General features: G+C 43.8%; 1 protein-coding gene across 1 annotated transcript in view; it reads left to right on the top strand.

The window, feature by feature from the left end:
- Window positions 1-505: 505 nt before the first annotated feature.
- Window positions 506-27,725, top strand: part of CNGB3 (cyclic nucleotide gated channel subunit beta 3) — a gene marked incomplete at its 5' end in the record, with an annotated part of 53,954 nt that continues 26,734 nt past the window's right edge. Inside the window, 9 exons of the mRNA XM_081070246.1 lie at window positions 506-548; window positions 989-1,197; window positions 5,035-5,085; window positions 7,625-7,711; window positions 10,067-10,131; window positions 10,818-10,940; window positions 19,418-19,559; window positions 23,568-23,727; window positions 25,615-25,712. Of these exons, the coding sequence (XP_080926372.1) occupies window positions 506-548; window positions 989-1,197; window positions 5,035-5,085; window positions 7,625-7,711; window positions 10,067-10,131; window positions 10,818-10,940; window positions 19,418-19,559; window positions 23,568-23,727; window positions 25,615-25,712 (978 nt within the window). The remainder of the gene's footprint in view (window positions 549-988; window positions 1,198-5,034; window positions 5,086-7,624; window positions 7,712-10,066; window positions 10,132-10,817; window positions 10,941-19,417; window positions 19,560-23,567; window positions 23,728-25,614; window positions 25,713-27,725) is intronic.

The raw sequence follows: 27,725 nt of genomic DNA, 5'->3' as shown, positions 1-27,725 counted from the left end.
TTCCAGAAATCCAGGCTGTTTGCTCATTAAGCTAAGTTAACCTCTTGAAAACATCTTCGTATTTTTTCCTACAAAGCAGAGCCCACAGCTGTACCTTCGGCACGAGAAAGCACTGCTGAGCTGAGAGAAGAGCAGGACCATCACGTGTCACGCTGCAGGCTCCAGAAGGAGCCTCTGACTGACTTCCTCAAGCGAATCAGACTCCCAGGAAGCATAGATTCCCACACAGGTACCGTCAGAGGTGACCACCCCAGTGGCGGGCCGATGGCGCCGTCCTTCCCAGCCCATGTGTTGACTCATTCGAACCGCATTAAACTACGTTAAGTGCACAACGGGCATCTGGCCCTGTCTGGGGAAGACCAGAGGGAAAGTGTCCCTGCCTGTTTTCAAAGGGCAGTGCAGGCTCTGGGCTGCCCTGATCACCTCTGAGAAGGATGCCGCAGAGCTCCCAGAACATCAGGATGCGTGTCTGCCTCCTCCGTGGCTCACACTGGTAGTTACCCTAATGACCAAGCCGGTCTGCGGCTCCGTGGGCGGAAGAAAGCAAGGTGTGAAGGGGCGTGCACGGCTCCGTCCCCACCTCAGCCTGCCTTTCAGTGGAGCTGTGGCCCCTGGGCCCCTGTCCTGGGTGACCCTGCAGCTGAAGTGCAAGAGCAGAGGCTGCGGCGGCATTGCCCTGGGCACAAGGACTTCTCCTGGGTGACCCCTGCTGACTCAGGGCAGTGCCTGAGGGCATAGCCTCAGTGGCCACTTCTCTGCGAGTCAGCAGGACACGCTCCAGTGTCGGAAGAGCTACTGAGATCTCTGAACACCGGTTGGAAAGCAAGTGCCCCACTCCAGACGTGGAACTGTGCTGTTTAACAGAGCCTCTCACGGCAAATTGTTTCTCTCCAGAGAACATTGTCCCAGCTCTGTCTGCCAAACCGAGTACAGTTATCTCAGTGCTGGTCACATGCCCTGTGGTCACTCCCATTTGCTCTCTTTCCAGATCAGTTCTATTTCCTGTGGCTCTTGCTTGTCACCATCGCCTATAACTGGAACTGCTGGCTTATTCCACTGCGTCTCGTCTTTCCCTATCAAACACCAGACAACGTGCGCTACTGGCTTGTGGCAGACATCGTGTGTGATGGCGTCTACCTCTGCGATATGCTGTTAGTCCAGCCCAGACTGCAGTTTATAAGAGGAGGAGACACAATCGTAAGTGGGGCTGGGGAGAGGGAAGCTGACAAACGGCTGTCAGACGACTGTACAGAGGACATTCACAGCATCGCCGTACCAATGTCTGGCTGCCATCTCTGCATGCGTGGGTCTCTTACCACTGGAAACACCAGTGTAATAGCAACAACAACACAGCCATGAGCTCTCGCTGTGCGCTGGGGACCGTGCCTCTCCGTCCCTTGGCATCCTCTTCTTAAAAGTGGGGTAACACTAGCACCCTCGTGACGTCCCTGGGATGGCTGAATGCATCCCTGCATGTGAAGTGCCTGGACTGTGTCAGGGGCGGGGCGTGCGTGTGACATGTCACTCTCAGTGTCACTGTGGTTCATGTCCTTTTACTCCCGCAATGTGGAAGGTATTATCAGCCCCACTTACCGCTGAGGAAACTGAGGTTTGGAGCGGGAGGTGATTCAGCTGGAAGGGAGCCTGGGGAGGACCCACAGCCAGGCCTTAACTCCAAACCCAAGCTCGTTACCCTGTGCCGAGGTTCAGGTTCAGGTTGGCGAGATTCTCAGAATTTGATAATACTTGACGGTACAGAGACAATACCAGTGTGAAATGTCAAAATTAGACACATACAGTTTACCTACTAATATAAGAAAATATGGAAGTTGTCAGTGCCAAAGGAAATGCCATATCCCTGTAGTAGGCAAGCGTCCGGCAGGAGGCCGCTGCCTCCCGCACGCGACAGTCTGCCCCGCACCTCAGGACTTCGTTAAGGAAGCAGCTGTTGTTTCATTCATCAGCGTCTGCCCAGCCTCCGGAGGAGACCAGCCAGGTGGGGCAGCAGCAGCTGCCACTTTGTAGGACAGACGGCGCCCGCGTGTCCCGCTTGTCACTGAACAGCCTGCAGTGCCGGCACCAAGTCCCGGCTTTCGATGGACGCTTTGGGAAAACCTAACTTAAAAGCAACAAAAGGCTGCCCTGACCCTTTCCGTCAGCGCAGTTACTGCTCTGGCACTAGTGGCCTCTAGCCAGGAGCCCATCCACAGACAGGAGGACGTTTTCACAGCCACAGCCCACATCTCAGGCACAGCCTCTGCCGTCGGCCCTTCCCCAGCTTCCTTCCCCATTGATGTTCACTGTCACGCCCTCGTCACAGTGGAGGCTCAGAGCAGTTCATCCGGCGTCACAGTAGGAAGAGCTGAGTGACCGAGCGATGGCACCTGGGTTCATGTGTGTTTTTGGAGAGAAGAGGTTGGTTCCTTCATCTCCTTAATATTCTCTTCTGAGTCTCCAGATGATCTTTAAATTATCAAAACATGGAAAGGAGTAGTTTCGTTAGTTTTTTAAATATTATTTGCTGGGGAATGCTTTCTATATTTGAAGTCTTTCCTGGAAAGAAATTCTAAAGGCCAGAGCGGACGCTGTAGCAGAGTCTGTTGACCATGTTTCTCATGCAGACGTCAGAGGCTTAGCTCGCTCCCCACGCTGTCCCAGGGCTCACTGGCAGCTTGACGGATGACGATGGTGGTGGGCAAACAAGAAGTAAACAACACACAAAATCGGGTGCTAATTTCAACCTCCATTAGATGCACAGAGGGGAGAAAATCAATGTTTGACAAATGGAAAATGACAAAATCAGTAAGGGGAGACTTTTATTTTCAATTTTCTGAGAGGCCTTTGCACACAATGGAGCACTAGCACCAAGAATGATAATAAAAAGCATACTCAACGGGCGCTATTTAAAATGCATTATCACAAGCTGCAAATATAGAACAAGAACTAATTGCTTTGTTTATTCAAAAGAAGTGTAATGGTTTCTTTAATTTAGAGTAAGTAGCTTTAGCCTTTGAGATTTGATTACATTTTGGTCAGAAGACTATGCTGACTACTCAACCTAGAGGTCTCACTACATGTAACGCCCTGCCACCTTCGGTGGACACCGCCCAATTATTCATTCATCTGTTCATTATTACATTGAACAAGCATTGATTCAATATCCACAGTTGCCAGGTATTCCAGGGCTGGAGGGTGGAAATACCAAGTCCCCTAGATCTTGAGGGAAGACAGAAAAGTAACAGACAACAGATTGAGATGCTAAGGCCATAAGAGAGAAAATGGGGAAGAACGACTACAAGTTTCCTACAGCATTTATTTGCAATATCTTCTGACAATGATGCTGCACACAGAGAACAGAATATTAATCAAGAACCAACAAAAAGTCTCTTGTCTGTAATTCCCCTTTTAAACAACAGAAGTAGAGCAGAAATGACAGTAGGATTATTTAGGTATAAGACTCACACGCACACCACTTTGCTAGAACAGCCCATCACCGGGATCCATGGAAACGTCCACGCCACCTATTGACCGTGTCCTTCAGACCCGCCATCACAGTCAGCTGCTCTGGGCTCTGCGTCGTCTCGGAACTGTTTGTACACTGAGCTCAAGAACATTAACCACTCCCTTCTCAGCGCCCTGCATACTTTGCTCATGGAGCTGTTAGTTAGTTGTTAACTAACAGCCTAATTATGAGGAAGTAGAAACAAACAGACCAGGGTCAAACTCCACCTCTGAAATTTAATAGCAGCATTAGTTGAAGAAACTAAATTTACCCTTTCATTGAATACTACCTTTCCATCCATAAAATGGGAATGGCAGTCCCCTCCCCTCATCATAAACCTGTTGGTAAAGATTCAGTAAGACAGTGTGTCCAATTAGGCCAGAGTCTGACATCTAGAAGGTGCACTGTGAGCTGCAGAATGAATCAGACGAGGGAATGTCCACACACTTAGCTGCGTCCTCTTGTCTCCTATCCGTGCATGGAGCTTTCTTACCTGAGAAGCTTCTTGAGAGTAGGGCCGGTGTTCGTTCAATCCATTCCCTCTGTATCCTGGACCTCATAGAGTGGACTCAAGAAATGTTGGGAGGACTGAAGGAATGGAAACCTTGGTTCAAGGATTTTCTTTCCTCAAATAATTTGACCTGCATTGTAGGTGTTTTAGATGATACGATTATTTTTGAAACAATTCTATCTGTTCACAGTGAAATTATGAAGTTTTATGGATTGTTTATCAGAAGAGGTAAATATTAAGTAAACATAATAATGCCTGGGTAGAACTTCTTCAGAAACTATCTGTTGGAAAAGTTTGTAGTGCAATTAGCATATCCTTCCCAAAGTAAGCTTCCCCTGCAGAAATGTTGCCTGCATACTGATGAGGCTTAAAAGACAGAGAATTAAGTAGGGCGACATTTTAAAAATGAGTGCCTAATTGTAACCAGTAAACATGCTGCTCTTCGTAGCACTAATGATGCCAAATTTATTTAGGGTTCCAAAGGAAAGGGATTTGAATCACTAGGTGGTATTTTCATTGAATCTAGCAAATTTCAGTTTCATTTACACTTAATCATAGGATCATAGACAGCCCTGAAAGGAAAGCAATAAATGTGCTAAAAACATTCTTCCAGGGCTAGGGGGAGGGGCATTTTAACTTAATTTCTTAGCACTTGAAATGCCCCATTTCTTCGCACCATCTGTCCTGTTTAAGCTTTGAAGAAGCTGCCTGGGTTTATTTAAGTTGCTGTGTGACTCAACTTAAACTCCCATGTATGTCTACCTGTGGCTCAGTAAGCCATTCTGTTTCACAGTAAAAATCACTCGATGAGCCTGTCATTTATCTTTGGATATATTTCTGTAAAATTTAGTGTGTGTACATGGGTAAAAGTTATAGGAAGGCTAACCAAGAAGGTGGGACAGCGCCCTCAACATCGCTTGGCACCAGTAGAGAAAAGTAGCTAGAAACATTTTTAAAGTGAGAAAATAATTGATGAAATTGGGTAAAATTAATATGAAATATATATACATATATATTTCAGGTGGATTCACATGAGCTAATGAGGCACTACAGGAGTTCTACAAAATTTCAGGTAGGTGCCTTACGATTTCAAAATTGTTCAAGCAATCCATTGCCAATTTGATTTTAAGCCCCACCAATCAATTTCTACCAAAAACTACTTTCTTTCAGAATCATAGCCTTTGTGATAAAGTTTAAACAGATGAAGTTTTATTAGACAAAGGCAAGCCTGAGCGTTGCTTCTCAGGAGTTAAAGGACATGCTTATATGTGTAAGAGTGTAAGTCTACACATGGGTCTTTATTAGGCAGAAAAAAAGTTCGCTTCCACACTGATTCTGATTTAAACGTAAGTGAAGGAGGATGGGGTGTGCTTTGTCTTGTCCATATTCATTGCTAGCCTCTGATTCACGTAGCATGATGATGTAAAAGTTGATAAAATTGTTTCTACTCCTGTTTCTTTCTTGTTCATGTAAGCGAAATAAAAAATAGAAAAGAACAATTACTTAAATGACAGGGCATCTTCCTTTCCTGAAATAGCAATATAATCTTATATTTTTTCACCCATAATTATTTACAACCAAGTGTTTATTATCTTTTATTTGTAACTCTAAGAAATAGGCAGAGATTTGGAGCTTATGCAAGGTCACCCAATCTGTAAGCATAAACTCCAGCCCCCCATTTCAAGGACAACACATTAGTGGCCTCAAATTTTGTTTAAAAGTACAAACCTGGGTTTAGGTACCAAATTGTCCCTATTGACAATCTATGGTGATTAAAACCCCTTTTCAGTTTGTTTTCATCTCCAACTAATTTTGTTTGTAAAAAATAACCACATACCTAGACGTATTCAGAGAACAGCTACACTGCTTGAATGAACTCTACAAAGAGGACGAATATCCTGTGTAAGTGCGACAAGCTTATTCCAAACTCTTAATCACTTTCTTAAATTTCAGCGCAAATTGACCCCTGTATTTAATTTGAGTTTATAAATGTAAAATTTTACATGTACTTAACTGTGGTCACTCCTCCTTTTGAATTCCCTTAGCACATCCTGCCTGAGTTATGTCATTGTGTTAGTTATTTTTATGCTTGGTTATTCCACTATCAGACTGCTGATTTCTTGTGGACAGAAGCAGTGTCTTACTCCTGTCTCAACCACCATGCTTTGCAAAGTGCCTTGCACAGAGCTCGGTGTTGGTCAGCACTTACGCAATTCAATTCTCCACAACTTACTGAGAAATGAATCATTTGTCTACACGCTAATGTGTTACTCTCAAACATGACGAATGACAGTCTGCATAGAGAAGTCAAGTGAGCAGTTGAGTAGTTGTATAGACAGCAAAGGAAAAGATCACTGTGCTGACATATTAGTCTTAATACAGTTATTTTACAGGTTAAAACACAAGATCAATATGATTTGGGCCAGAAAACACGGGGGCTGGAACAGCTCCAGACAAGACTGGTCAGCCCCGCAGTCCTGCTCTCATTTGTCAGACGTTACCTTAGTGACCGATCTGTCCACCTCTCAACTTGGGTGGGGCTCAGTACCTATAGAGAAAAATCGATGGGGTTGATGGTATGATGTCATTTCTACACCAGTACTTTTAGTATTCTGTTTATAATAGCCAATCTGGATAATTCCAACCAAAAGTTCCATTGCTTTTCAATAGTACCAGGCTATTATGAAATTCTGGTACACAATTAATTACCCCCACTCCATTTCATACGTATGGCCTTACAGAAAGCTTTTAGCTGCTCTTAATTGTCTTAAATAAATTAAATGTTTTTTAATGTACGCTATCTTTCAATACCATGTAAAAATTAATGAAAATGAGTACTTATCTTACATAAAAGAATTTTTATTGTTATTATTGCAATTAGGAGAGTATGCGGGTATGATACTATCATTTCACAATTACCAGAGTTATAGAAGGCCAGAATAATTTAAATACATGACAAATTTTAAAATATATATTTTTAGCTGTAATAGTGCTTTTAATACCTTCTCCCACCAGAGCTGCTGATTACTCGTAAATAGGACTGATTATTTTTCCTTTTCTAGATACTTTCTCTGCATTTTATTGTTAGCAATATGACCTGAAGTAGACAGCAGTAGAAAGAATGGGCGAGTCTAGATGAACCACCAACAGTATAATCAGTCCCGGACCCTGGGGTATTGGCTGAAACATAAAAATATATCACTGTAATGAATGTGTGATGCTGTCACATAAAATCAAGAATAGACTTGATTTTCAGTCCAAGAGCCCCGTATTTGAAACACTATTAAAATGTATTTTAACATTAGCTACCAGGCCATCTCTGAAATATATGTGACAGCGCGACAAAGATCCCAGAAAATGCAGTGTCTAAGGAGAGATGAGAGATGCACCTGGAATGCACTAGGAGAAGGCAGCAGAAGAGTGATCTCGTATTCATGGGGCTAATATGCCTTCCGTGGCACCACGCCTGTGTAACTGAAGGCAGCTAGCTCTGTGTGGAACAGCAGAGAGTTCCTGCTGACTGGTCAGCTTTTACACACCCTGGTATAAGTCAGTCTGTGTCCAGAACGGCACGTGCACACATCTTAACAGTGAGTGTGCTCTTCCCACAGCTGGACGTCGCATCCGTAGTGCCGTTTGATGTTTTCTGCTTCTTCTTTGGACCTAACCCAATATTTAGGACAAATAGGATATTAAAGGTAAGATAACTATATTGTTCACCTTAGTTGTCATTTCTTGTTATAATAATGGAAATCTGAAAGTGATTTAAAATATCCTAAAAGTAGAATACTCATAACTTTCCCAAACCGTCCTCCATTTTTCTCCCCTATCAATGCTATGAATCTTAAAACTCAAGGAAGGAAAAACACGCTTGTTTCTACTGGTGGCAGTTGCCATTGGTTGTTTTCATTCCATTATCTCACAACAGGAATTTGTATAATCTAAGATAGGAGTGTTTGGTGATTATATATACAGCTATAATTATAAACGAATTTTATAATTTTATTCTTTTCTATTTGTCTTTTTATTAGACAGTCACTGAATGCCTAGAATACTGGCTACAAAAGGAGAAAGTTAGATTAGATGACCTCTAATTTATCTTCTAGAAAAAATGCAAACATTTTTGCATAACAAAATTATTTAAATTGGATACAACTCAAATGTCCATCAACAGGGAACTAGTTAAATAAATTGTGGTATAGCTGTATAATAGAATACATTTTGCAATGCAAAAAAATGCATAAAGAGGAAGTTTTCTATGAACTGCTATGAAAAGACTGCCAAGATAAATTACTGAATAAAAAACAAGCTACTTACAGAACAGTTTATAGAGCAATGGTAACTTTGGTATAACAGAAAGGGGAAAACATTCCATTTTTCTATATTTACATACACAGTGGAAGGCTACAAAAAAATCTTATAAAAATAGTTAACTGAGGTGGGGATGGGAGGCAGGAGGGAAAATCAGGATGAGTACAGGCAGGAGAAGGAGCAAGACTTCTGAAGGTATGCATTTGCTATTGTTTCTGAACTAGGAGACCATGGAATGTGGGCCTAGATTGGGGCAGAATGTAACGTTTTAAGCTCTTAGTGGGCCGGCCATCAAATTTCTAGTTTCACATAAAAATGTCAGGCAGCCCCTGCTCAGAGATGGTAAACTTTCAGAAAGACGCAGGTTCCTATGGATTTGGGATTTTGTATGGCATTATCATAAAAGCTTAAAAGTTGCCAACTCTTCACACCCCATCTCTGAATCCCTAGGGGGTCCAAAATCCATCTATGTTCAGTAGGTTTTTGTAAAATACAGAAAACCCTGAAAGTCGACATTGATCTTCTTTTCATAGCCCCATAATCCAGGCATTTCACATATGGGTAAGTAAACGATTCTCTGGGGAAAATAGCATTTATCTGTCCCAAATTATATATGAGAAAACAGTAAGAAAATAGATTTTCTCTCCAGTGAACACTTCAGCTAAATTTTAAAACATGCCTTAGTGCAGATTTCTATTAAGAGCACAATAAAGAAGTTAACCGGAAATTGAAATGATTTGAATCTGAGTGTTTGAGGGACTTTCCATGCTCGGGAATTCTGGGAAAACAAACTATTTGTATATATTTCTAGTTAGAATCATTACTGTTATATCTGTTTTCTAATTCCAAATGTCCTATTACAGTCATAACTACACTGGATGAAATTTTGGACTAAATAATCTCTGATAGTCCCTCCCAGCTGGAAGAGCCTGTGAGTCTCAGCACCTAAATAATTAGATCATTAAATCATAGACACACGGAGCCCCTTTAGGATGCCTGTCTTCTTATTGTTCCCATTTCACAGACAAGGAAACCAAGGTCGCACAGTTAGTAACTGGCAAAGGTGTTTGAGGTTCCGTGCTCTTTCTTACCCTGGTGCCCTTCTGCCCAGAGTTACAAAATAGGAGTGAGGAAGGCCTGTGTGTGGGAACTGGGATGCCAGCAGGAAAAACCTGGGGGGGAAACAGCGGCTCTGTTTGGACCAGATGTGTATCAACTCATTGTCCTTTCGAACAATGTCACCAATTGCTAACCAGTGCTAATATTTACTGGACTTTAAATCTTGTTGAAATAAGTACGCATTTAATGCAACTTCCTTAAAAGTAATGCTAGTACAGAGCCCCGGGGCTCCACACCTGTTGATGACTTCAGTGTATTGTATTATACTTGCCCTATTTGACTTGTGTTTGGGGGCATGTGCTTTTTATTGTTGTAAAATAGAGTTCTGTATGCTTTCAAAAGAGAAAGGAGAGAAATGCTGTTAAGCTTGATTTTCAGTAAACATTATAAACGAGACCCACCAGAAGGTGGATATAAAATACGGCAGGAAGCTCTGGAAGTTTGTCACCACACTAACAGGTATTGCCGAGAAGAAATTACCACTAAATGCCTAGTTGTTTTTAAGACATGTGAGTGGAATATTTTCAGTAACAAATAAAATCTATTTCATATAGTTTTATTTCAATAGATGTCTTTAAGACTCACACACTTTGGGAATTTTTTTTTGCTTGTTTTTTACATAGTACACCTCATTTTTCGAGTTTAATCATCGCCTAGAGTCTCTGCTGGACAAGGCATATGTCTACAGGTAACGTGTAGCGCCTTACGCTTTGCGGGGGCGGGGGCAGAAAGCGGTGAGAGGTACAGCATGTCCTATGGGAAGCGTGGGAAGAGTGCGACCTCCCTGCAGAAGAGAAGGGGGTAGCCTCAGATGTTAGGCTACCTAAAATGTAAGGTTACGTTTTCAAACAGATTTGAATATTTGAAGTGAGATGAAAGTATGAGAATAGTATTTGCTTTCAGAAGAACACAGGACGACAGCGTAGGCGGACGTACATGTCTCTGCGAGGACAGGCGCACATAAACGTGCTCTGTCGCAGGTTGACTTGCCGTCTGTCTCCTGACAATCCACTGTAATCCGAATTTCATTCCTTTGCTGTGCTGAAGCTCACGTGCAGAGACCTCCACTCACGTTTCATCATAGCGTGAAGCCCCACGAGCTTCTCCGAACACCAGTTTAATGGGGGGGGGGGGGCGGGTGTTGTGGGACTCAATGTGGAGAGGTGACCCTCGGGTGTGGCTTTCGGATTCATCCCATCAGTTGGAGAAAGATCTGTTTACACTGAGGGTCAGAAAGCACGCCAGGGCGCTAATGAGGGGGAACCACTCCCACAGTCAAAGCAGGGGCCCTGTGGAGACTGAGGAAAAGGAAATGGTAGGACAGGCTGTTCCAGACGCCACCTGAGGCCTTGTTTCACTCCTCTATTCTTGCAGAGTGGTTCGAACAACTGGATACCTGCTGTTTACTCTGCACGTGAATGCCTGCGTGTATTACTGGGCTTCCGACTATGAAGGAATTGCGTCTACGAAATGGGTGTATAATGGTGAAGGAAACAAGTAAGTTCTCACTCTCTAGGAAACTGTTATTGAGTCTTAACTTTCTCTTTCAGTGTATGAGTTTTCTTAAGCCAGTGTTTTCTAAACTGTAACTCACAATCCATTAGTGGACAGTAAAAACTCTTCAGTAGGATGGTTTTCAGTGAAAGAGGGTAAAGCAGAGGAGAACAGAATAGAAAATATCAGAGTCTGTCATACCTAATATGGCTGTGTGTGTGTGTGTGAGTGTGTGTGTGAGTGTGTGTGGTGTGTGTGTGAGTGGTGTGTGTGTGAGTGTGTGTGAGTGTGTGTGAGTGTGAGTGTGTGTGTGTGTGTGTGTGTGTGTGTGTGTAGGCACCTGGGTTGACCTAGCAAATGTATTTCTTACTCTGGATCATGATTCAAAAAGTTTAAAACCTCTGCTTCAGACAACTGAGTGTTAAGGTAACTTTTAATAACTCCAACTCTGACTGCTAGTAATAAACATTATTAATTATTTGGAGGGCAGGTGCAGTGGCTGATTAGTTTACCACTGAAGGGTTTTATGGGTTTAGGGTCAGCTATAACCACTAACTCAGTTAGACACTAGAGAGGAGCAAGGATCATACATTAAGCTTGCCGTTAGACATGCAAGTATCCCAGGAATAAAAGCGATCACTTGAAAAATTAGTGCAGCAGAATCCAGACTCAATAATGGCAGCTGGGTTCCTTAATAGTGAGATTTCCTTTTGGTAGATCCAAGGGCCTGGCCTAAAGTCCACCCCACTCACTTTCTGCTCCAGTGAAATGACATTGAGCATATTCTAAGGCGATGTTCTTACCGGAAAAGAGCAGGTCTCAGCACGACTTTGAAGGGCAGCTCACAGCAGCCTTGGGGAGGAAAGCAATTACAGGGTACAGCACAGAGAGTTGAAGAGACCTCAGAAAATTACATGCTACCTAGATTGAGGATGTGTCGGAGGGATGATAGCAACAGTTTTTGAACTTTTAACTGGAACTGATTTTAAAATTTTAAAGTCAGAAGGCCCACTGATTAGGAAAACATACACAGAATATCTTACTACTGGAAAGTTTATAACCAAATCTATAATAAATTCCCTTTAGAATGTGGATAAACTTACGTACATATTTAGTTTAATATAAATAACTAATTTATATAGAAAACTGAGTAAGGTATCAATATAGTAAATATATTACACACTCAAAGTGAGTGTGTAATCCAACATCATCACATGCTTGAGTCTGATCATTGTTTTTATCAAATTAGCAAAATAATAAAGAGTTGCATCATACTGCCTTCCAGAAAAGTGGAGCTATTTCTCTTTTCACACCTGGATACCTCTCTGTAGCATTTCTAGAGAATAACATTGATAAGTATATAATAAATACTCAATGTATGTTAGTATGAAGGAAGGAAGAGAGAGGGGGAGGAAAGAATGACCAAATCTGTATTATAACAGAAAGAAATCTCAGCTTTATCTCATACCGTGTTTCCCCAAAAATAAGACCTAACCAGGAAAGAAGCCCTAGCATGATTTTTCAGGATGACATCCCCTGAGCATAAGCCCTAATGCATCTTTTGGAGCAAACATTAATATATGACCTGGTCTTATTTTACGGGAAACACAGTAGGAAACTTAAGCCTGTTAGAGATGACTGGATAAAGATGTGGCCCATTTATACAAAGGAATGTTAGTCGTGAAAATGAATGAAATCTTACATTGCAACAACAGAGATGCTAAGTGATGTAAGAAAGACTCAGAAAGACAAATACCATATGATCTCACTTATATGAGGACTCTAAAGAACAAAATAAATGAACAATCAAAAGAGAAACAGACTCAGATACAAGGAACAAACTGATGGTTGCCAGAGAGGAGGGGAATTGGGGGGACACAGTGGCAAAGGTGAAGGGATTAAGAAGTACCAATTGGTAGTTACAGAATGGTCATGGGGATGTAAGGTACAGCATGGGGAATATAGTCGATAATGGTGCAGGAACTATATGTGGTGCCAGGTGGGGACTAGTCTAATCAGGGGATCACGGCGTAAATTACATAAATGTCTAACCACTACACTGTACACCTGAAACAAATATAAAGTAATATTGAATGTCAACTGCAACTGAAAAAATATAATTGTTTTAAATTAAAAAAGCAGCCTTTTTACATATTTTAACATAATTTGCATATGGTAATTATTAACATCATCTGCCCTTTCTATTGCACTTTGACCTTGTAAGCCTGAAGCAGTTTTATTTAACATTTGTGATTGTTTCTGATGACCTCTGAACTAGAGGACGCTTATGCCATTGGATTAGTAAACTTCTCTCTGGTTAGAGGCAGGGAGCAAATCGTGTGACACAAATGAGCACTGTGAGCATTGAAAGTAAGAGTCAAGTTTATTACTGTGCCATTAACCCTCACCAGAATAACAATGTCTGTGCATTTCAATGAAGACAAGAAGTCATTTTCATTTATATTGAGTAGATGGCATCCGTTTTTAGGCTGTGAAATTTGACAAAGAAGGAAAGGGTTTCGCTCAAAAGGGAAGCAAGTAGTTATGGTTATTTTGTTCTCAGAAATGCTCCCAATGTACTTTGGTCCATATATTTATTTATTTTCTGACATAAATTTCCCAGTGTGGAAATCCTGAGCCCCAACTAACACATAGGAGCAGATCCTCAAACAAAGAGTTAGAAACCAAGCAGGGCTGTCATGGGAATCATGATGTTAGGTGGAGTAAGGAAGTAATCAGAATTGCTGTGCCTTAGTGCTAGGGAAATTTAGGATAACTCACCTCCTTCTTTTTACGCATAAAGGTATTTATTCGGAGTCCTCTAGATACTTCAGTGCAGATACTGGCAAAAAAGAGAAAAAGGGATGATCTTCACAGTGGACACTAGATACCCATCAGATGTAATAAAAACACGACCGTTCAGCAGCGAGTTCAGTGGAGCCCAGGGAGATGAAAGGCAGCTGGCAGCACTGCAGGGGGGAGGGGGAGAGGGACAACACAGGGGGCTCACAGGTGCTGTGGGGACAGAGCCAGGAGTGCAGTTTCCAGGCTCTCGGCCTCACGTGGAAAGGTGCTGGCTCATGTAGTAAATGGCCATCCACTGTGATTGGATGGCCACCAGCTGTGGCTAGTTGGCCGTCAGCTGTAACCAGTGAGCCACTGGCCACTAATGTAACTGCTGTGGCTACGCTAGCAGGAAATGGGGGCTAGGAAGACGGTGGTGGCTGAGCCTGCAAGTGCAGATTGCAGTTAGGATGGCGGGTTGCGTACAGTGTGGGTCCAGCCTCCAGTGAGACTATAGGAGTATGACTCCCCTACCTATGGCTCCGTGATGTTCCTTTGTGGCCTCACCATGTCCTGCATCCTTATGTGGGGAGCGGGAGCTGAGACCCCGCAGGCCGCCCCGCACGGCAGATGCAGTCTGCCTGTGCCCTCATTTCAGTAAGCCCAGGTGTGCATGACCGGTCACTTATTCCTCCAGATCAGTCAACACGTATTCCTAAACTCCTGTAAAGTTCTGGGGCCTACTACCTGTCTTTTAGAGGTGATCTCCTAATGAGACCAGTCTCCCCATGCTCATTGCTTCCAATGATGAGCTTACAGAAACCTGGAATTAAGACAGGTTGGAGTAGCTAAGAAGCTCCACCATATACAGTATTCGACTGGGTGCTGTTGAAAGCCGCATGTCCCATGACACACCCACCATGATGGCTAACATTAAAAAGACTGGCAATACCTAGTGTTGGGGAGACGTGTGGGGGAACTGGAACTCTCATTCATGTTGGAAGGAATGTAAAATGGCACAGCCACTGGGGGAAAGACCTGACAGCTAAACATATACCTACCTTACAAACAAAAATCCCAAGGCGGAATATTTACCCCATAGAAATGGAAATAGATGTCTATAAAAAGCTTATGTAGGTATATTCTAGGATGTCTATTCATAATAACCAAAAATTTGAGACAGCCTAGGTCCGTCTGCATCAGAATAGACAAGCAAACTGTGCTGCAGGCATACAATGGGTACTGCTCAGGGATCACAGGAACAACAAACAACATGGGTGACTCCCAAAAACATGATGCTGAGGGAAAGACATCGCCCACAAAAGTTTGCCACTGCGATTTCATTTATGCAAAATCCTAAAATAGGCAAAACTCATCTGTGGTAGGAAAATTAGACTAGTGCTTGCCTTTGGGGTCATGATTAGGCAAAGGAATGGGAGAAGCTTCTGGAGTGACGGAAACTCGATGTCTTGATATGTGTTGGGGCTACACAAGTGTATGCATGTGTCAAAATTCATCAAACAGTACACTTCATATTTGTGCTTTTATTATATGTTCAAAATAATTCTATAAAAATATGGAACTCTGCTTAACATGTATATTCTGAAGTACTACATTTAGGAGGAAGTGTCTTATTGTGGGTAAATTAGTTTGAAATGCATCCAAAAAATAAGATGGATATTAATGGGTGCAAAAATGGAAGCTTGTGTGACAAATAGGTAGAGTTTTTTGTAGAATTCAGGTGGGTATGTGGTTGCTCACTGGAAAATTCTTTCAATTTTTCTGTTTGAAATTTTTCGTAACAAAATATTGGGGGAAAGTTTCGTGTCACGTTCATTTCACAGAGGAAGAATTTCTGTTTCACACTAAATGTTTTTAATGGTTTTATGTCAAATTCTGCCTTAGTGCTTTAACTTGGAGCTGACAGGATACACACACACACACACTCACACACACACACACTCACTCACACACACTCACACACACACTCACACACACACACACACACACTCACTCACACACATTCACACTCACTCACACACACTCACACACACTCACACACACTCACACACTCACACACACACTCACACACACTCACACACACACTCACACACACACTCACACACTCACACACACACACACACGGTCTATTAGAGAGGTCATGTTTAAATCAGCCAGATAGAAAGTCCTCAGAAAGATCTGTCGGCCTAGGGTATAAACATTAGAGATGGACACACTTGACTAATTAAGCTAATCCTAGAAAATCAATAAGATGCCATATAATTCAATTACAAATCTTTCCATTGGTTGTGCATATGTGGGTAGAAGACATGACTGAGAAAAGAATCCTGAAATAAACCTCAAAGCATCAGGGAAGAAAACTTCCAATGAACACAGCAGACTATTTCATATACGAAAAAATAGTTGAAGGCTATCCCTCCAGATTGGGAAAAATCAATGCCTAAGCTTTACATTGATTGTAACTTAACGTCCATAAATAAGAAATTGAGAGGAAGTAATTCCTGTGCTTGTTCTTGTGGATGCTACATGCAGTGACTTTGGATTACTACAGAGATCCCAACATTTGTGGTGGTGTTGGTCACGCAGGGAAAGGAGCACGTCCTTGTCCCACTCTTGGGTAGTATTGAGTTCAATAAAGGTCCTTAATCTAAAGACATCCACAGGTCCAGGACCCGTGACCAAAATAAATCAGGTAACAGGATATTATAAATTGGAATTTGAAAGTTAAAATGCAATCCATAAAATGTATTCCGTATTTCTTCAAGGTGGTTCTCTCTGACATCAAGTTCACTATAATATTTGTAAGTCCAAGGAAGACTGCTAGAAAAATTGCAGAGTGGTAATATCTTTATTCTCTTGCCACAGTGGTTTCAAACCCTATCAGAATGCCTTGTTTTTCCAGTCCTATGTGCACTCAGTTAAAACAACAACTCGTGTCCTTCAAAAGGTATTGAATTTCAAAATGAGTGGTTTCTTTCTGTTTTCATTTGAATCTTGACTTCAACTGCAGTTTGATTTTTTGATTATCTGAAGATTATAAACTATTTTCATAAGAAAAAGACCACCCTAGTTCAGAGACTAATACACAGTTACTTAAAGTGCTGATGTAATATGTGGCACACCCAGACCAGAAATGAAGGCCTGACTGGGGCAGGATTCTGTAAAAAGTGCTCCTTTTCTGTGTCTGCCCCGGATACCAGAATAGCGAGTTGAGACCCACTAACTCAGATGCCTCTTGGTAACGTATCTGGAGGTGCTTCTGCAGACAAAACATTGTTCTTGCAGTGTTCCGTGGAATGCCTGACCGAGACCGCGTTATGGGGACTGTATTTAACAGTATTCCTGGTCATGCCCAGAAGTGACAGTCTGTACAGTGGGTTGTGTGGTAACTTCCCTCCCCTCCTCACTTGGGACTCCGTGAAACCCGCAGCCAGTGCAGCTAAGTGACTCTTACACATTCCGTCCTCATCTTTACAGGCTTCCTTTCTATTGCCTGGGTCCCTGCTTCTCTTCCTCCCTGGGCTCTCGCGAGCTCAGTCTCTCCCTTTGCAATTGCTCAAGTCAAGTACAGAGTCTCTACCAAGTATATTTCTGAGCATATTTGGTTTTCTTCAATACTGAATTTCTAGGTAAAATATCTGTCCTAGCCAAGAGTAATTTTCCTTTTGAGATGTAACTCAGCTCTCTGTACCTGCAATGGCTGACACATTCAGTAATACAGTAAGACGTGGGCAGACAAGAGAGGAGGTGTGTGCACCTGCTGTAGCTTCCATCAGTACGAGCCATGGGACTAAGCTGGAAGAGGCTCCCCCGTCTGCGTCAACAGCCCTGAGCTTGGCAGTCGTCTCCAGACTCACTAGCGCGGTGCTCTAAAGATGGCCTCAGTTTCTCGGCTGTTCCTCTCATTGAGAGGTGGGTTCACATACCCCTGCCCTTGACTCTGGGCTGGCCTTAGTGACCTGCTGGGCAGTGTGGCAGGAGGTTGACATTACGGGACTTCTGAGCTGTCAGAAGCCTGGGGAAACTGGCCACGGTGTAAGAGGTCCACCTACGCTGAGACCACCACGCCGTGAGGAAGCCCAGGCTGTCATGCTGGGCCTGCGGGCGCAGATACCCAGTCTGCCCCAGCTGCTCCAGGCTCAGACACGGGAGAGAAGACGCCTTGGGTGTTTGGAGAGGAAAAACTCAGGTTTTTCCTTCCTGAGGAGAGAAAAAACCCAGTTCTTCCCTGCTATGCCTTTCTTCCCTCTGTGTGTCCCCTTTCCCTTCACAGAGAACACTTCACTTCTGGCACTTCTGGTCACCAAGCGTGTGGAGGGTTTTCCCCACACCAAGCAATTCTCCGACACTCGTTGGGTGTCCCACAGCCTAACTCAATTATGACATTGTTTACCTGGAGAGAGCATCAGGTTCCAAAGGTCAGAGGTTCTGTCCCACATGACTGCTCCCCACACGCGTTAGACACCAGTAGCAAGCCCAGGTTGTCCCCAGTGCTTCCGACCAACTGGCTGTGGAGCAGAGCTTCCAGTTGCCCCCTCCTTGAGTTTGACTCATTTGCTAACGTGGCCCATAGAACTCAGAGAGACACTTACATTTACCAGTTTTATTAAAGGATATGACAAAGGATACAGATGGACGTCCAGATGGACAAGAGGCAGGGGGCCAGGTCTGTGGGAAGCGCCTCGGAGCCTCCATGCCCGCTGCGTGCCACTCTCCCCGCACCTCTGTGTGTTCACTGCCAGGAAGCCCTCCACCCATGCATCTGGGATTATCTGCAGGAGAATGGGAGGCGGGACTGAGAATTCCAAGTTCTAATATATCTTGGTCTTTCTGGTGACCGGCTTTCATCCAGGAGCCCACCCAGAGCCACCTCATATGAACAAAAAACACTCCTGTCATCTAGGAAACTGCAAGCGTTTCAGGAGCCCTGTATGGGAACCACAAAGGGTAAATATTAGAATAAGCGATGTGCCCAGTCCTTTTATCACTTAGGAGATTACAAGAGTTTGAGGAGCTCTGTGCCAGGAACTGAGGGCAGAGACCAATATATTATATCTTCTGTCAACTCACAGCATTCCAAGACGTGACATGGCGAGCAGAGGGACCTGGTCAACAACGAGAATCAAGGCCTCACTCACGCCTTCCCAGCCACCTGCAGCCATCCAGGCCACCCCAGCCGAGGGCACACCCGTCATGCGAATACCGTGTTTCCCCAAAAATAAGACCTAACCAGAAAATAAGCCCTAGTGTGATTTTTCAGGACAACATCCCCTGAACGTAAGCCCTAATGCGTCTTTTGGAGCAAAAATTAATATAAGACCTGGTCTTATTTTCGGGGAAACATGGTAGATGAGCCCCTCTGCTGGGCCTTTCACAGACTCCTGAGCCACAGGCTCTGGGCCTAATAAAACAGGCTGGTTCATACCGGTACACTTAGGAGTGATTCGTTCTTCACAAGAGAGAAGTGGAAGAGCTAGTGAACATCTCCTTGGGTGTGTTGAGCCATCTCACAATGTTTAGCAAAAGTTCCCGTTAGCTCAGGTGGTCTTTGCAGTGCTGCCTGTAGAAAGAAAGTCTTGATGAGGAGGAAACGGGTTACATTGCAGCAGTCATTACACTCCGAAGCACAGGATTACAGGAGAAAGCAACCGTGTGTGTATCTTCTCTCTTCACAGGTATCTAAGATGCTACTACTGGGCCGTGCGCAGTTTAATTACCATCGGGGGCCTTCCAGAGCCACAAACTTCATTTGAAATTGTTTTTCAGCTGCTGAATTTTTTCTTGGGAGTTTTTGTGTTCTCCAGCTTGATTGGTCAGGTAAATTGAGATGTGAATACCTAGATATATAATGATGTCATTTTTTAAACACTAACACGTATTTGTAAACTCTACAGAGGAAAAATCAAAATATGTGTGTTGTTTTTTTAAAAAAACAACAACTAATTTCATTTATTTTAATGAACTGGAGAAGGATGTGAATGGGTCAACAATGCCTTCCCATTTTTAAACCATGAAATCAGGAGACCTTTGTGCGGGGAGCGTCAGGCTGCACCCTCATGGAAAGAAAGGCACGTTTCTAAGTGAACTACTTACCTGGAGTTTCGAGAAATTCTTTCAAAGCTCTCTTATTTACTTAAACTTCAAATACTGTCATAAAATCCCGGGTTAAAAATCAACTTCAGAGGTCACTTAACACAGAGGTTACTGAATGCCGTCTAGATTAATTTCACGAAGAAAGCATTGGTTCATAAATGTTTGTTACAGCATCTCCTTGTCCTGTTCTCAAGGCATCACAGTCTAGTAAGAAGGTAGAACAGGTGTGTAAATAACAAGGTGACTGGCACTTCCGAGGGGGAGACCGCAGTATCATGGTGAACGCCCAGATTCGCCAGCAGTGCAAAGCTCAACAGCGTGGCGTCTTGAGAAACTACACTTCCTTGAGAGGCCCTTAAATACCCCATGTCTGAGAGCAAATGCTGAGACCTGTGTCCTGGGTAGAGGTAGACAAAACCACAAAATGGTTATTCCCACCAGAAAGAGAATTGGTTCCCACTTACCACACTCAGTGGCGTGAAGAAAACCCATGCTTTGACAAAAGGTGGCAATAAACACTATAACATCTGAAGCTGAGCACCAATCGTCCAAACTCAGCTCCTGCACTCGTGACTGTCAAGGGTCTGCTGTCCATGTAAGTACCAGGCAGAGTCTGAAAGCTCCCTATGAGCTCGGAAAAGGGGAGCTTCCCCGGGGCTTCTGGGAGGAGAATGCATTTGAAGCAGATGAGATTAGAAAAGCAGATGAGAGGCAGAACTTATACCCAGGTGGTTCAATCAGTCAGAAACAGCGTGTGAAAGGTGGCAGTGATAACGCACAAGGTAGGTTCCAGAAAATAGAGGAGTGCCTGAGGGAGTGGAGTGAGGGATGCTTGTAAGGTTAGAGGTGTACATAAGCACAAGATAGCTGACTGTGAAGGATGGGCTTTGTCCTAGAGCTCCTGGGAGTCGGCCAGGGGAGGGGTTTGAACAATGAAGATAGTCAAGGAACATTAGTCAAAGTAGAATACCAGCTGGAGTACCCAGGGGTACTTTTAGAAAATACAGATTTCATTATTATTTAGGTATGGTGAGACCAATAGATCAGGATGTACTCTCATCAAAAGATAGTTTGCTATCTAAACAGATCCAAGAGGAGGGGCCACAGGAGGGAGCTGCGGGGAAGGACAGGTGGGGCTTGTTCAGGTCGGTTAGCTTGTATACGGCATGGCTCTGGGCCGTAGACGCTGCCTCTGCTTTCTGGGGTGACCAGGGCAGGTGGATGGTGACCTGGAGAGCCCAATAAAGAAGCCCCTACATTTGTTAGTTTGCGTGTGGAACATGCGTTCCCAGGAGAGTTCTTCCATCTGCCTAGGAATTAATTAGCTACCTCTGGGAGGGATTGTCCAGGTATCAAACCATCAACATACAGAAAGGAAAACGCATGGTTAATACAGGTACGCAGGTTTATGGCACCTGCAGCCTGCATACGGTAGCAGGCTGGAGAGAGACGTTGTAAAAGAAACTCTATTTAGAAAATATGTAGGTTTGGGAGGATGAACACAAAGCAGTTAAAAACTGTAAGAATAAAATATCATAATCTTAAAGGCTGGGCAGTTGCATTAACAATGGTTGAGAATAGGCTGGTTTAAAGAGAAATGTGATTCCAATTAATTTGAATATATTAGGTTGGTGCACAAGTAATTGCGGTCTTTGCAATTACTTTTAACCTTTTAAACTGCACTTACTTGTGCACCAACCTAATAAATAGCAAAATCACATTATTTCATTTATTTCTCACAGACTCTATGTGAGGTAACCACGTCACGCTCAGTGTTTCCTCAGTTTTACAGACGAGGAAGCTCCAGGTTAAAGACATTAAGAGGCACCCCTCATCCATCCCTGTAATTCATACAGTCATACGCAGGAGCCGTTCGTCTAATACTGAGAATGACGGTGGAATCTGATGTATTTGCCCAGGGCCATTTTCACGAGATTAAAAACGATGACTAGCTCCCGTTTGCTATTCTTGCTACTCAAAGTGTGGTGTCCAGACCAGCAGCACAGTATGACTTGGGAAATTCAGAAGTCGGGTCCTGCCCAAGACCTCGGGAGTTAAAAACCTGTGTTTTCACAAGATCTTCAGGTGACTCGTGTGCACCAAAAGTTTGAGAAGCGCTGCTTTATTCACCATGCCACACCTGCCTTTATATTGCATTCCAGGTTCCAGCGGGAACAGGGACAACCAACAAGCCACTGAAAGTACAGTACCACAGCCCCAGAGAAAGACTGAGGTGGGACGTAGAGATTTGTGTGAATAGAGACCCCCAGGAAAACAGTTAGAAACAAAGTAACGAGTGCCCGGGACAGAATCACTACTTACTCAAAACCCTCACCCATAACCACACCGAGAAGGACACTAGTACCTGCTTGTCCCATCTTGACTGCAATACTCTGTTCTCTGGTGAGACTCAGAGACTGGCATTTCCTCCCTCGCCCCCTCATGTACGTCCTGGGATACACATCTGCCCAGCTGCAACGCCACCACACCCAGCACGTAAACACTCAGGTCACTGTCACTGCAGGCTCTCGGCTTTCAGTGCCGATCAGTAATGCTTTGCAGGATCCTTGGTTCCCAATTTAAAACTATGAACTCCGGCCCAGCCCCCAATGTCCCAGTTGTCACGGCCTTAGGCGACTCGGAAATATTCATCATCTGTCAGGAGCAGCCTGGAGAAAGGGGAGCGAGGAATGGAGGTGGCTGAGCAATGTTTGGAACAGCCCCGAGGAGTAAGGTGGAGGCTGGAAAGGACGCGTCCAGTTTGTCTGCATTGCTGCCAGCAGGTGCCTTTGATGTAGAAGAATCTACTAACATGGAAACTGAGGAGGAATCACCGTTTCGGCTAGACCTCAAGGAAGGGGCCATCTGCTCGTAAGCAGAAAAGGCTCGGCTCCCACAAGGAATGAGCAAAGTCCTAAGAGTGTGAAAGTGAGGCCTGCTTTTCCTCCCCGTTATAAACCCACTGTCAAAGCAAATTTACAGACACTTGCTTCCCTCTATGTAAGAGGAAGAGTCGAGCGATACATCTTTTTTGTGCTGAGACCTTAAAGATCAGCTTTTAACCTAGAGTGGGTTTTTATGGCTCAGTTATAAACATCCGAGAACTAAAACCTGGCAGTTCCTTAAGTATTGTCAGCAGTAGGTGATGCTTCAGTAATTTGAGCTTCTGCTGAAAGCTGTGCCTCACGCGTGAGGAGGTTTGATTTTATCCGTCCAAACAGCACAAAGGGAAGTCCAGAGGTTGCACTTTCACGAGGAATTGAGTCTGTACAAGCAGCCACACTGGAGGATCTGTGAAGGCTGCTTTCAAAGGGAGACTCCCAAAGCACACTGGCCGCTCTGCCAGCTAACGGCTCACTTTCCGTATGCCTTCCTTTCATCACCACGAGCCGGGTACCTTTTTAAAAAATCAACTAATGTCTTTGCAATAATATACAGGTTTCCAAAGAATTGTGTGTAGTCACATGCAAAATAGGACTCAGTCGTCACAAAAACCTCATGTGGGGGATAAGACAGGTCTTAATGTCTCTCCATTGCATCAGAAAGAGGATATGATTTGCCCAAAATTTTGTGGAAGTGGTTGAAATCAGGACCCAAGAGCAGTGTGTTAAAAATCAAGTCATCAGAGTATTAGAATGGACGTTTCATGCAAGAACTCTTAATTCAGCTGGGCTTTTAGTAACCCTCCCAGTTCCTCGGCCAGGTGTGGAGTGACCTGATTTTTGATTTTAGATGCGAGATGTCATTGGAGCAGCGACAGCCAATCAGAACCACTTCCGGGTCTGCATGGACCACACCATCGCCTACATGAACACTTACTCCATCCCTAAGAACCTGCAGATTCGGGTTCGGACTTGGTATCAATACACGTGGGACTCGCAAAGAATGCTGGGTAAGCAGGGCAGGGCCCTCACTGCATCCCTGCAAACCATGTGGTGTGTTGGAAGTTCTGTGAGATAGAAGCAGAGGCCGATTAGACCGGAACGAAAGATTGCAAAGTAGCTGAAAGATCATTAAAGTATTAATTTAATATCGTAGGATATTTTTTCTTAAATATCCAGCCATCACTTACTGGTTATGGAAGAAATCCCAGAAGAGCAAAGGCTAAATTTTAGTCAGTACCTACCAGGTACTAGGTATAAGCTATATTGCCTCCTATAATCTTCACCAAAGAAAGAATTGGGAAGATTAGCTATCTTGAACCCTTTTAGGAGTCCAGGAAATGGAGACTCCTCGCTGGAAACCTGGCCAAGGTCGCAGATTCAGCAAATAACCCAATTTGGCTCAGACGTGCGGTAACAAGCCCGAGTCCTTTCTGAGGCATCGCCCTCCGACCCAGAGCACGGGCTCAGGGAGAGGCCAGCTTTAGGGCCGCGTGCTGCGGGGACAGTCTCTACCGAGAGACCCCTGGTAATCCATGGTGTCCACTGTCAGTGCAGTAATGCTGTCGTTAAAAATAACTATTAAGTGACACAGAGTAAAAGAGTGTGCTCGTTGACATTAATCAGATTCAACTTTGAGTTTGTTGCTCCTTCCCATATAAAAGTAGGAGTTAGTGCCACTGAGAAGCCAAATCCCCTGCCGACCGCGTGATTCTCACATCACAGAGGCTCTCAAGGGCAGATGAGAACCACTGGTTGTCTGCAGTGGGGCCTTTTTTATTTACTTACTTTACTGATGTGTTCCGTTCCCTGTGCTGTACTTTACGTCCCCGCAACTGTTGTAACTTCCCTTCACCTTCCTGCCCCTCTTCAGGGACTCCAGCCCCCAGTTCAGGGACTTCCCGGATCTGAAAGGCACGTGGCCCTGAAGCGCCCACAGTGGCTTATTTCATGCAGGTGGTAGAACAGGGCAGCAGTTTGCTGCCCCTCCCTCTCTTCCTGGAGACTGTGCCCTGGGAAACACAGCGCTGTGTCTTTTTAGAGAGAATTTTTATGTTTAGAATCAATATGGAATCAAAAGAAAGATATAATGTAGCAAGTTTTTGTTTTCTAAATAGATATAAGAAAACATCGAAGATAATCACTCTCAGAAACTGGTAGCATACTAGACACTGAGAATGGGCAGTTTGTTTATGGAACATTTTATCGGCCTGTAGGCCCATCATTCAGTTCACAAGCAGAGTAATCTTTAAAGTATTCACAGTGTTCACTGAGTTATTAAGTAAGTAAATAACAATGGTTTGAATTTTAATTCTCCCTCAGCACATTTTTTCTGTAGATTGCGGCCCCCTGAGCCACCCAGCAGTTACGCACCATGGAGCAAGGCACTGACGGCCTCTCTGAGCTTCTGTGCTTTCTTTGTGTCTTCTTTCTGCAAAGCAGGAAAGAGAACACTTACGTAAGGTGGTCAAGAGGGTCAAGTCAGGTAGTGACAGCTGTGTGAGCTTTCAGATGCCACAGGCGCTCCCCTTAGGTCCGCAGGTCTGCGACCCACAGATTCAGAAGACAAGAACTAGACCCTCTTGCCATCCCCCTTGGTCCCCTAGCCTGTGTCCTATGACCACCAAACGTCATGTCTAAAGTGTTAGCAAGCCGTGTTCCAGATACTTCCCAACTATTACATCATCAGGAGTGAAAATACTTTTCTCTCAGGAAAGCAATAGCACTCTTGTTGTACTAGGGATGTTTGGCCAATAGAAGTGAAAATACAGAATTAGATACAGCTGTGTATTTATAAAAATAGGTGGCATTTTGTGTATTTTTCCCCTTTGGTGACGTTGGTGACGTTTCTCATTAATTATTCTGCTTTGTGGGTTGATATGTTTCCCTTTCCGAAGATGAGTGCAGCCTGCTTGAGACCCTGCCCCCCGCGATGCAGTTAGCCCTGGCCGTGGACATGACCTTCAGCGTCATCAGCAAGGTCGACTTGTTCAAGGTAAGTGAACCTTGTTCAAGGTTCACTCTCACGGTGAACACACAGACCCGGCGTCTCCTTCTCTGTGAGTCGGAGCTCTGCTCTGTGCAGCATTCATGACTTTCTGGCCTTATGTTTTAACAAATCAAAATAATCCGGAGAATTCGTGTGGAATTAAGAGTCAAAAAACTGGGTCTCTCCTCGGCGATGACTTAGTCTTTAGAAGCCTCTCTCTCCTGATTGGGCAAAGAGCAAGCGCGCTTCAGGCTCTTTGTGTGTAATCTTAACTGCCATCAAACTCTGCAGTCTGCGTCCCTGCTGCTCTGCGCCGTCCCCACTGCTCAGTGTGCCGTGGCCACGTGTGACAGGCCCAGGTGAGCTCTGGGCTGGCCTGACCTGACCACCCGAGAATCACGCAGAATCATGCCTCCTGTTACACATACTTTGGAGTTTAACTTTTTAGATGGCTAAATTCAAAGTCAGAGGCACGTGTTTTTTTTTTTTTTTAAGAAAAAATACATACCAAAGAAATGCTTGACTTTTTGAATGTTTTCTTAATGTGTGTAAGTTCCTCTCACCTAACGCTTAGTTCTGTGTGACACTCACTGATTCATTCATTTAATTCACTCATTCACAGGTATTTATTAAGTCCCTGCTATGTTTCAGGCACCGTTTTAGCCATGGAGAATATGACATTTTAATTTCAACAAGCACAAAAGTGAAATTCTGGACTTAGGTCTAACATTAAAATATTGTAAATATAAAGAGAGCAATAGTTAGTTCTATAACAATTTGTTTTTAGACCTGGGAGTTTTAGTTGAGTTCGGTCTTATAAATAAAATTATTCTATGATGCTACAAATCAGATCAGTAATTGCTTCTAGTCGGGAGTAGGGAAGCAGACATTGATTAGGAAGAGGCTGAGGGAGCTTTGTGGGGTGGCACAAATTCTCTGTCTTGATAGGGAGGGTACACGGTGTATGCATTTGTCAGAAGCGATCCAGCTGCCCCTGAAAATGGGTATATTTCACTGCATATAATTCTTCCATTTAAAAACTGGCCTCAAAGTCAAACATGTAGATATTGTGGGAGAAAAAAAGTAAGTTCAAGAGTAGCAGAAGTGACATACGCTAAAGTCTGTTATATGGACTAGAAATGAGACTTCCTCTATATTGTTCAACAAAATAACAGTGAACTGTAAGCTGGTCTCTAAGCCGTAGACACCTCCACTGGAGTAAAACCTCCTTGAAGAACAAACGTTCAGTCCCAGGTCTTTCTACCCACAGGACACAGTACTTTCAGACAGAATAGCTGCTTAGTAAAGGCCTTAGCAAGGCAGGGAGGGAGGGGAAGAGAGGGAGAGAAGAAGAAGGGAGAGGGGAACAGAGGGGAGGAGGGGAGGAGAGGAGCTCTGAGGCCCATACGTGGAGGGGAGCACCAGTGCTTTCCAGTTTCCAGGGGCTGGAAGCTCTGGGGAGGAGAAGCATCATGAAATGTGTACAGAGTTTTCTGATCTGTCTGGGACACTGGGAGAGGGAGACTGGTTAACAGTTTTGTCCACAGAAATGATTTTCAGGGGGCAGCTTGCAATCCACTGGGGAATCATGAATTCAATTAAGTGGGTCACAGCCAGCATTTGGAACAGAAGAGAAAATATCAGCGAGCCTCACACCAGAGTAGGACAGGCATTATACCAGAGATTGTTGTTTCCATTATCTAGGTTTAAATATGCACACTTGTGTCTGTGCTGGGCTTGCTGGCGGGTGTGGATGGGCTGCACTGTAGGTTAGGGTCAGGTGTGAAAGCTCGAGGCTAATTACATTAACAGTATGTTTAAATGCTGTAAAATTATGTAAGCCTTAATGGCTAGCTTCACTGAGAATAAGTGACAATTGGCTTTCTTTTAAAGAAAACAAAAGCTTCAAATTATGTACCTGTGATTTTTATGGGATTGTCTCTGATTTGGGAAATTATCAGTTTTCAGCCTCAGTTTGTTCCTTTGTTGCTACATATATTTTTGGAAATCCATAAAATC

The sequence above is a fragment of the Rhinolophus hipposideros genome, assembly GCF_964194185.1.
Source record: "Rhinolophus hipposideros genome assembly, chromosome: 13".
In the NCBI taxonomy this organism is placed as follows: Eukaryota; Metazoa; Chordata; class Mammalia; order Chiroptera; family Rhinolophidae; genus Rhinolophus; species Rhinolophus hipposideros.
The sequence above is the reverse complement of the archived record's forward strand: the minus strand, read 5'-3'. Positions and strand labels throughout refer to the sequence as shown.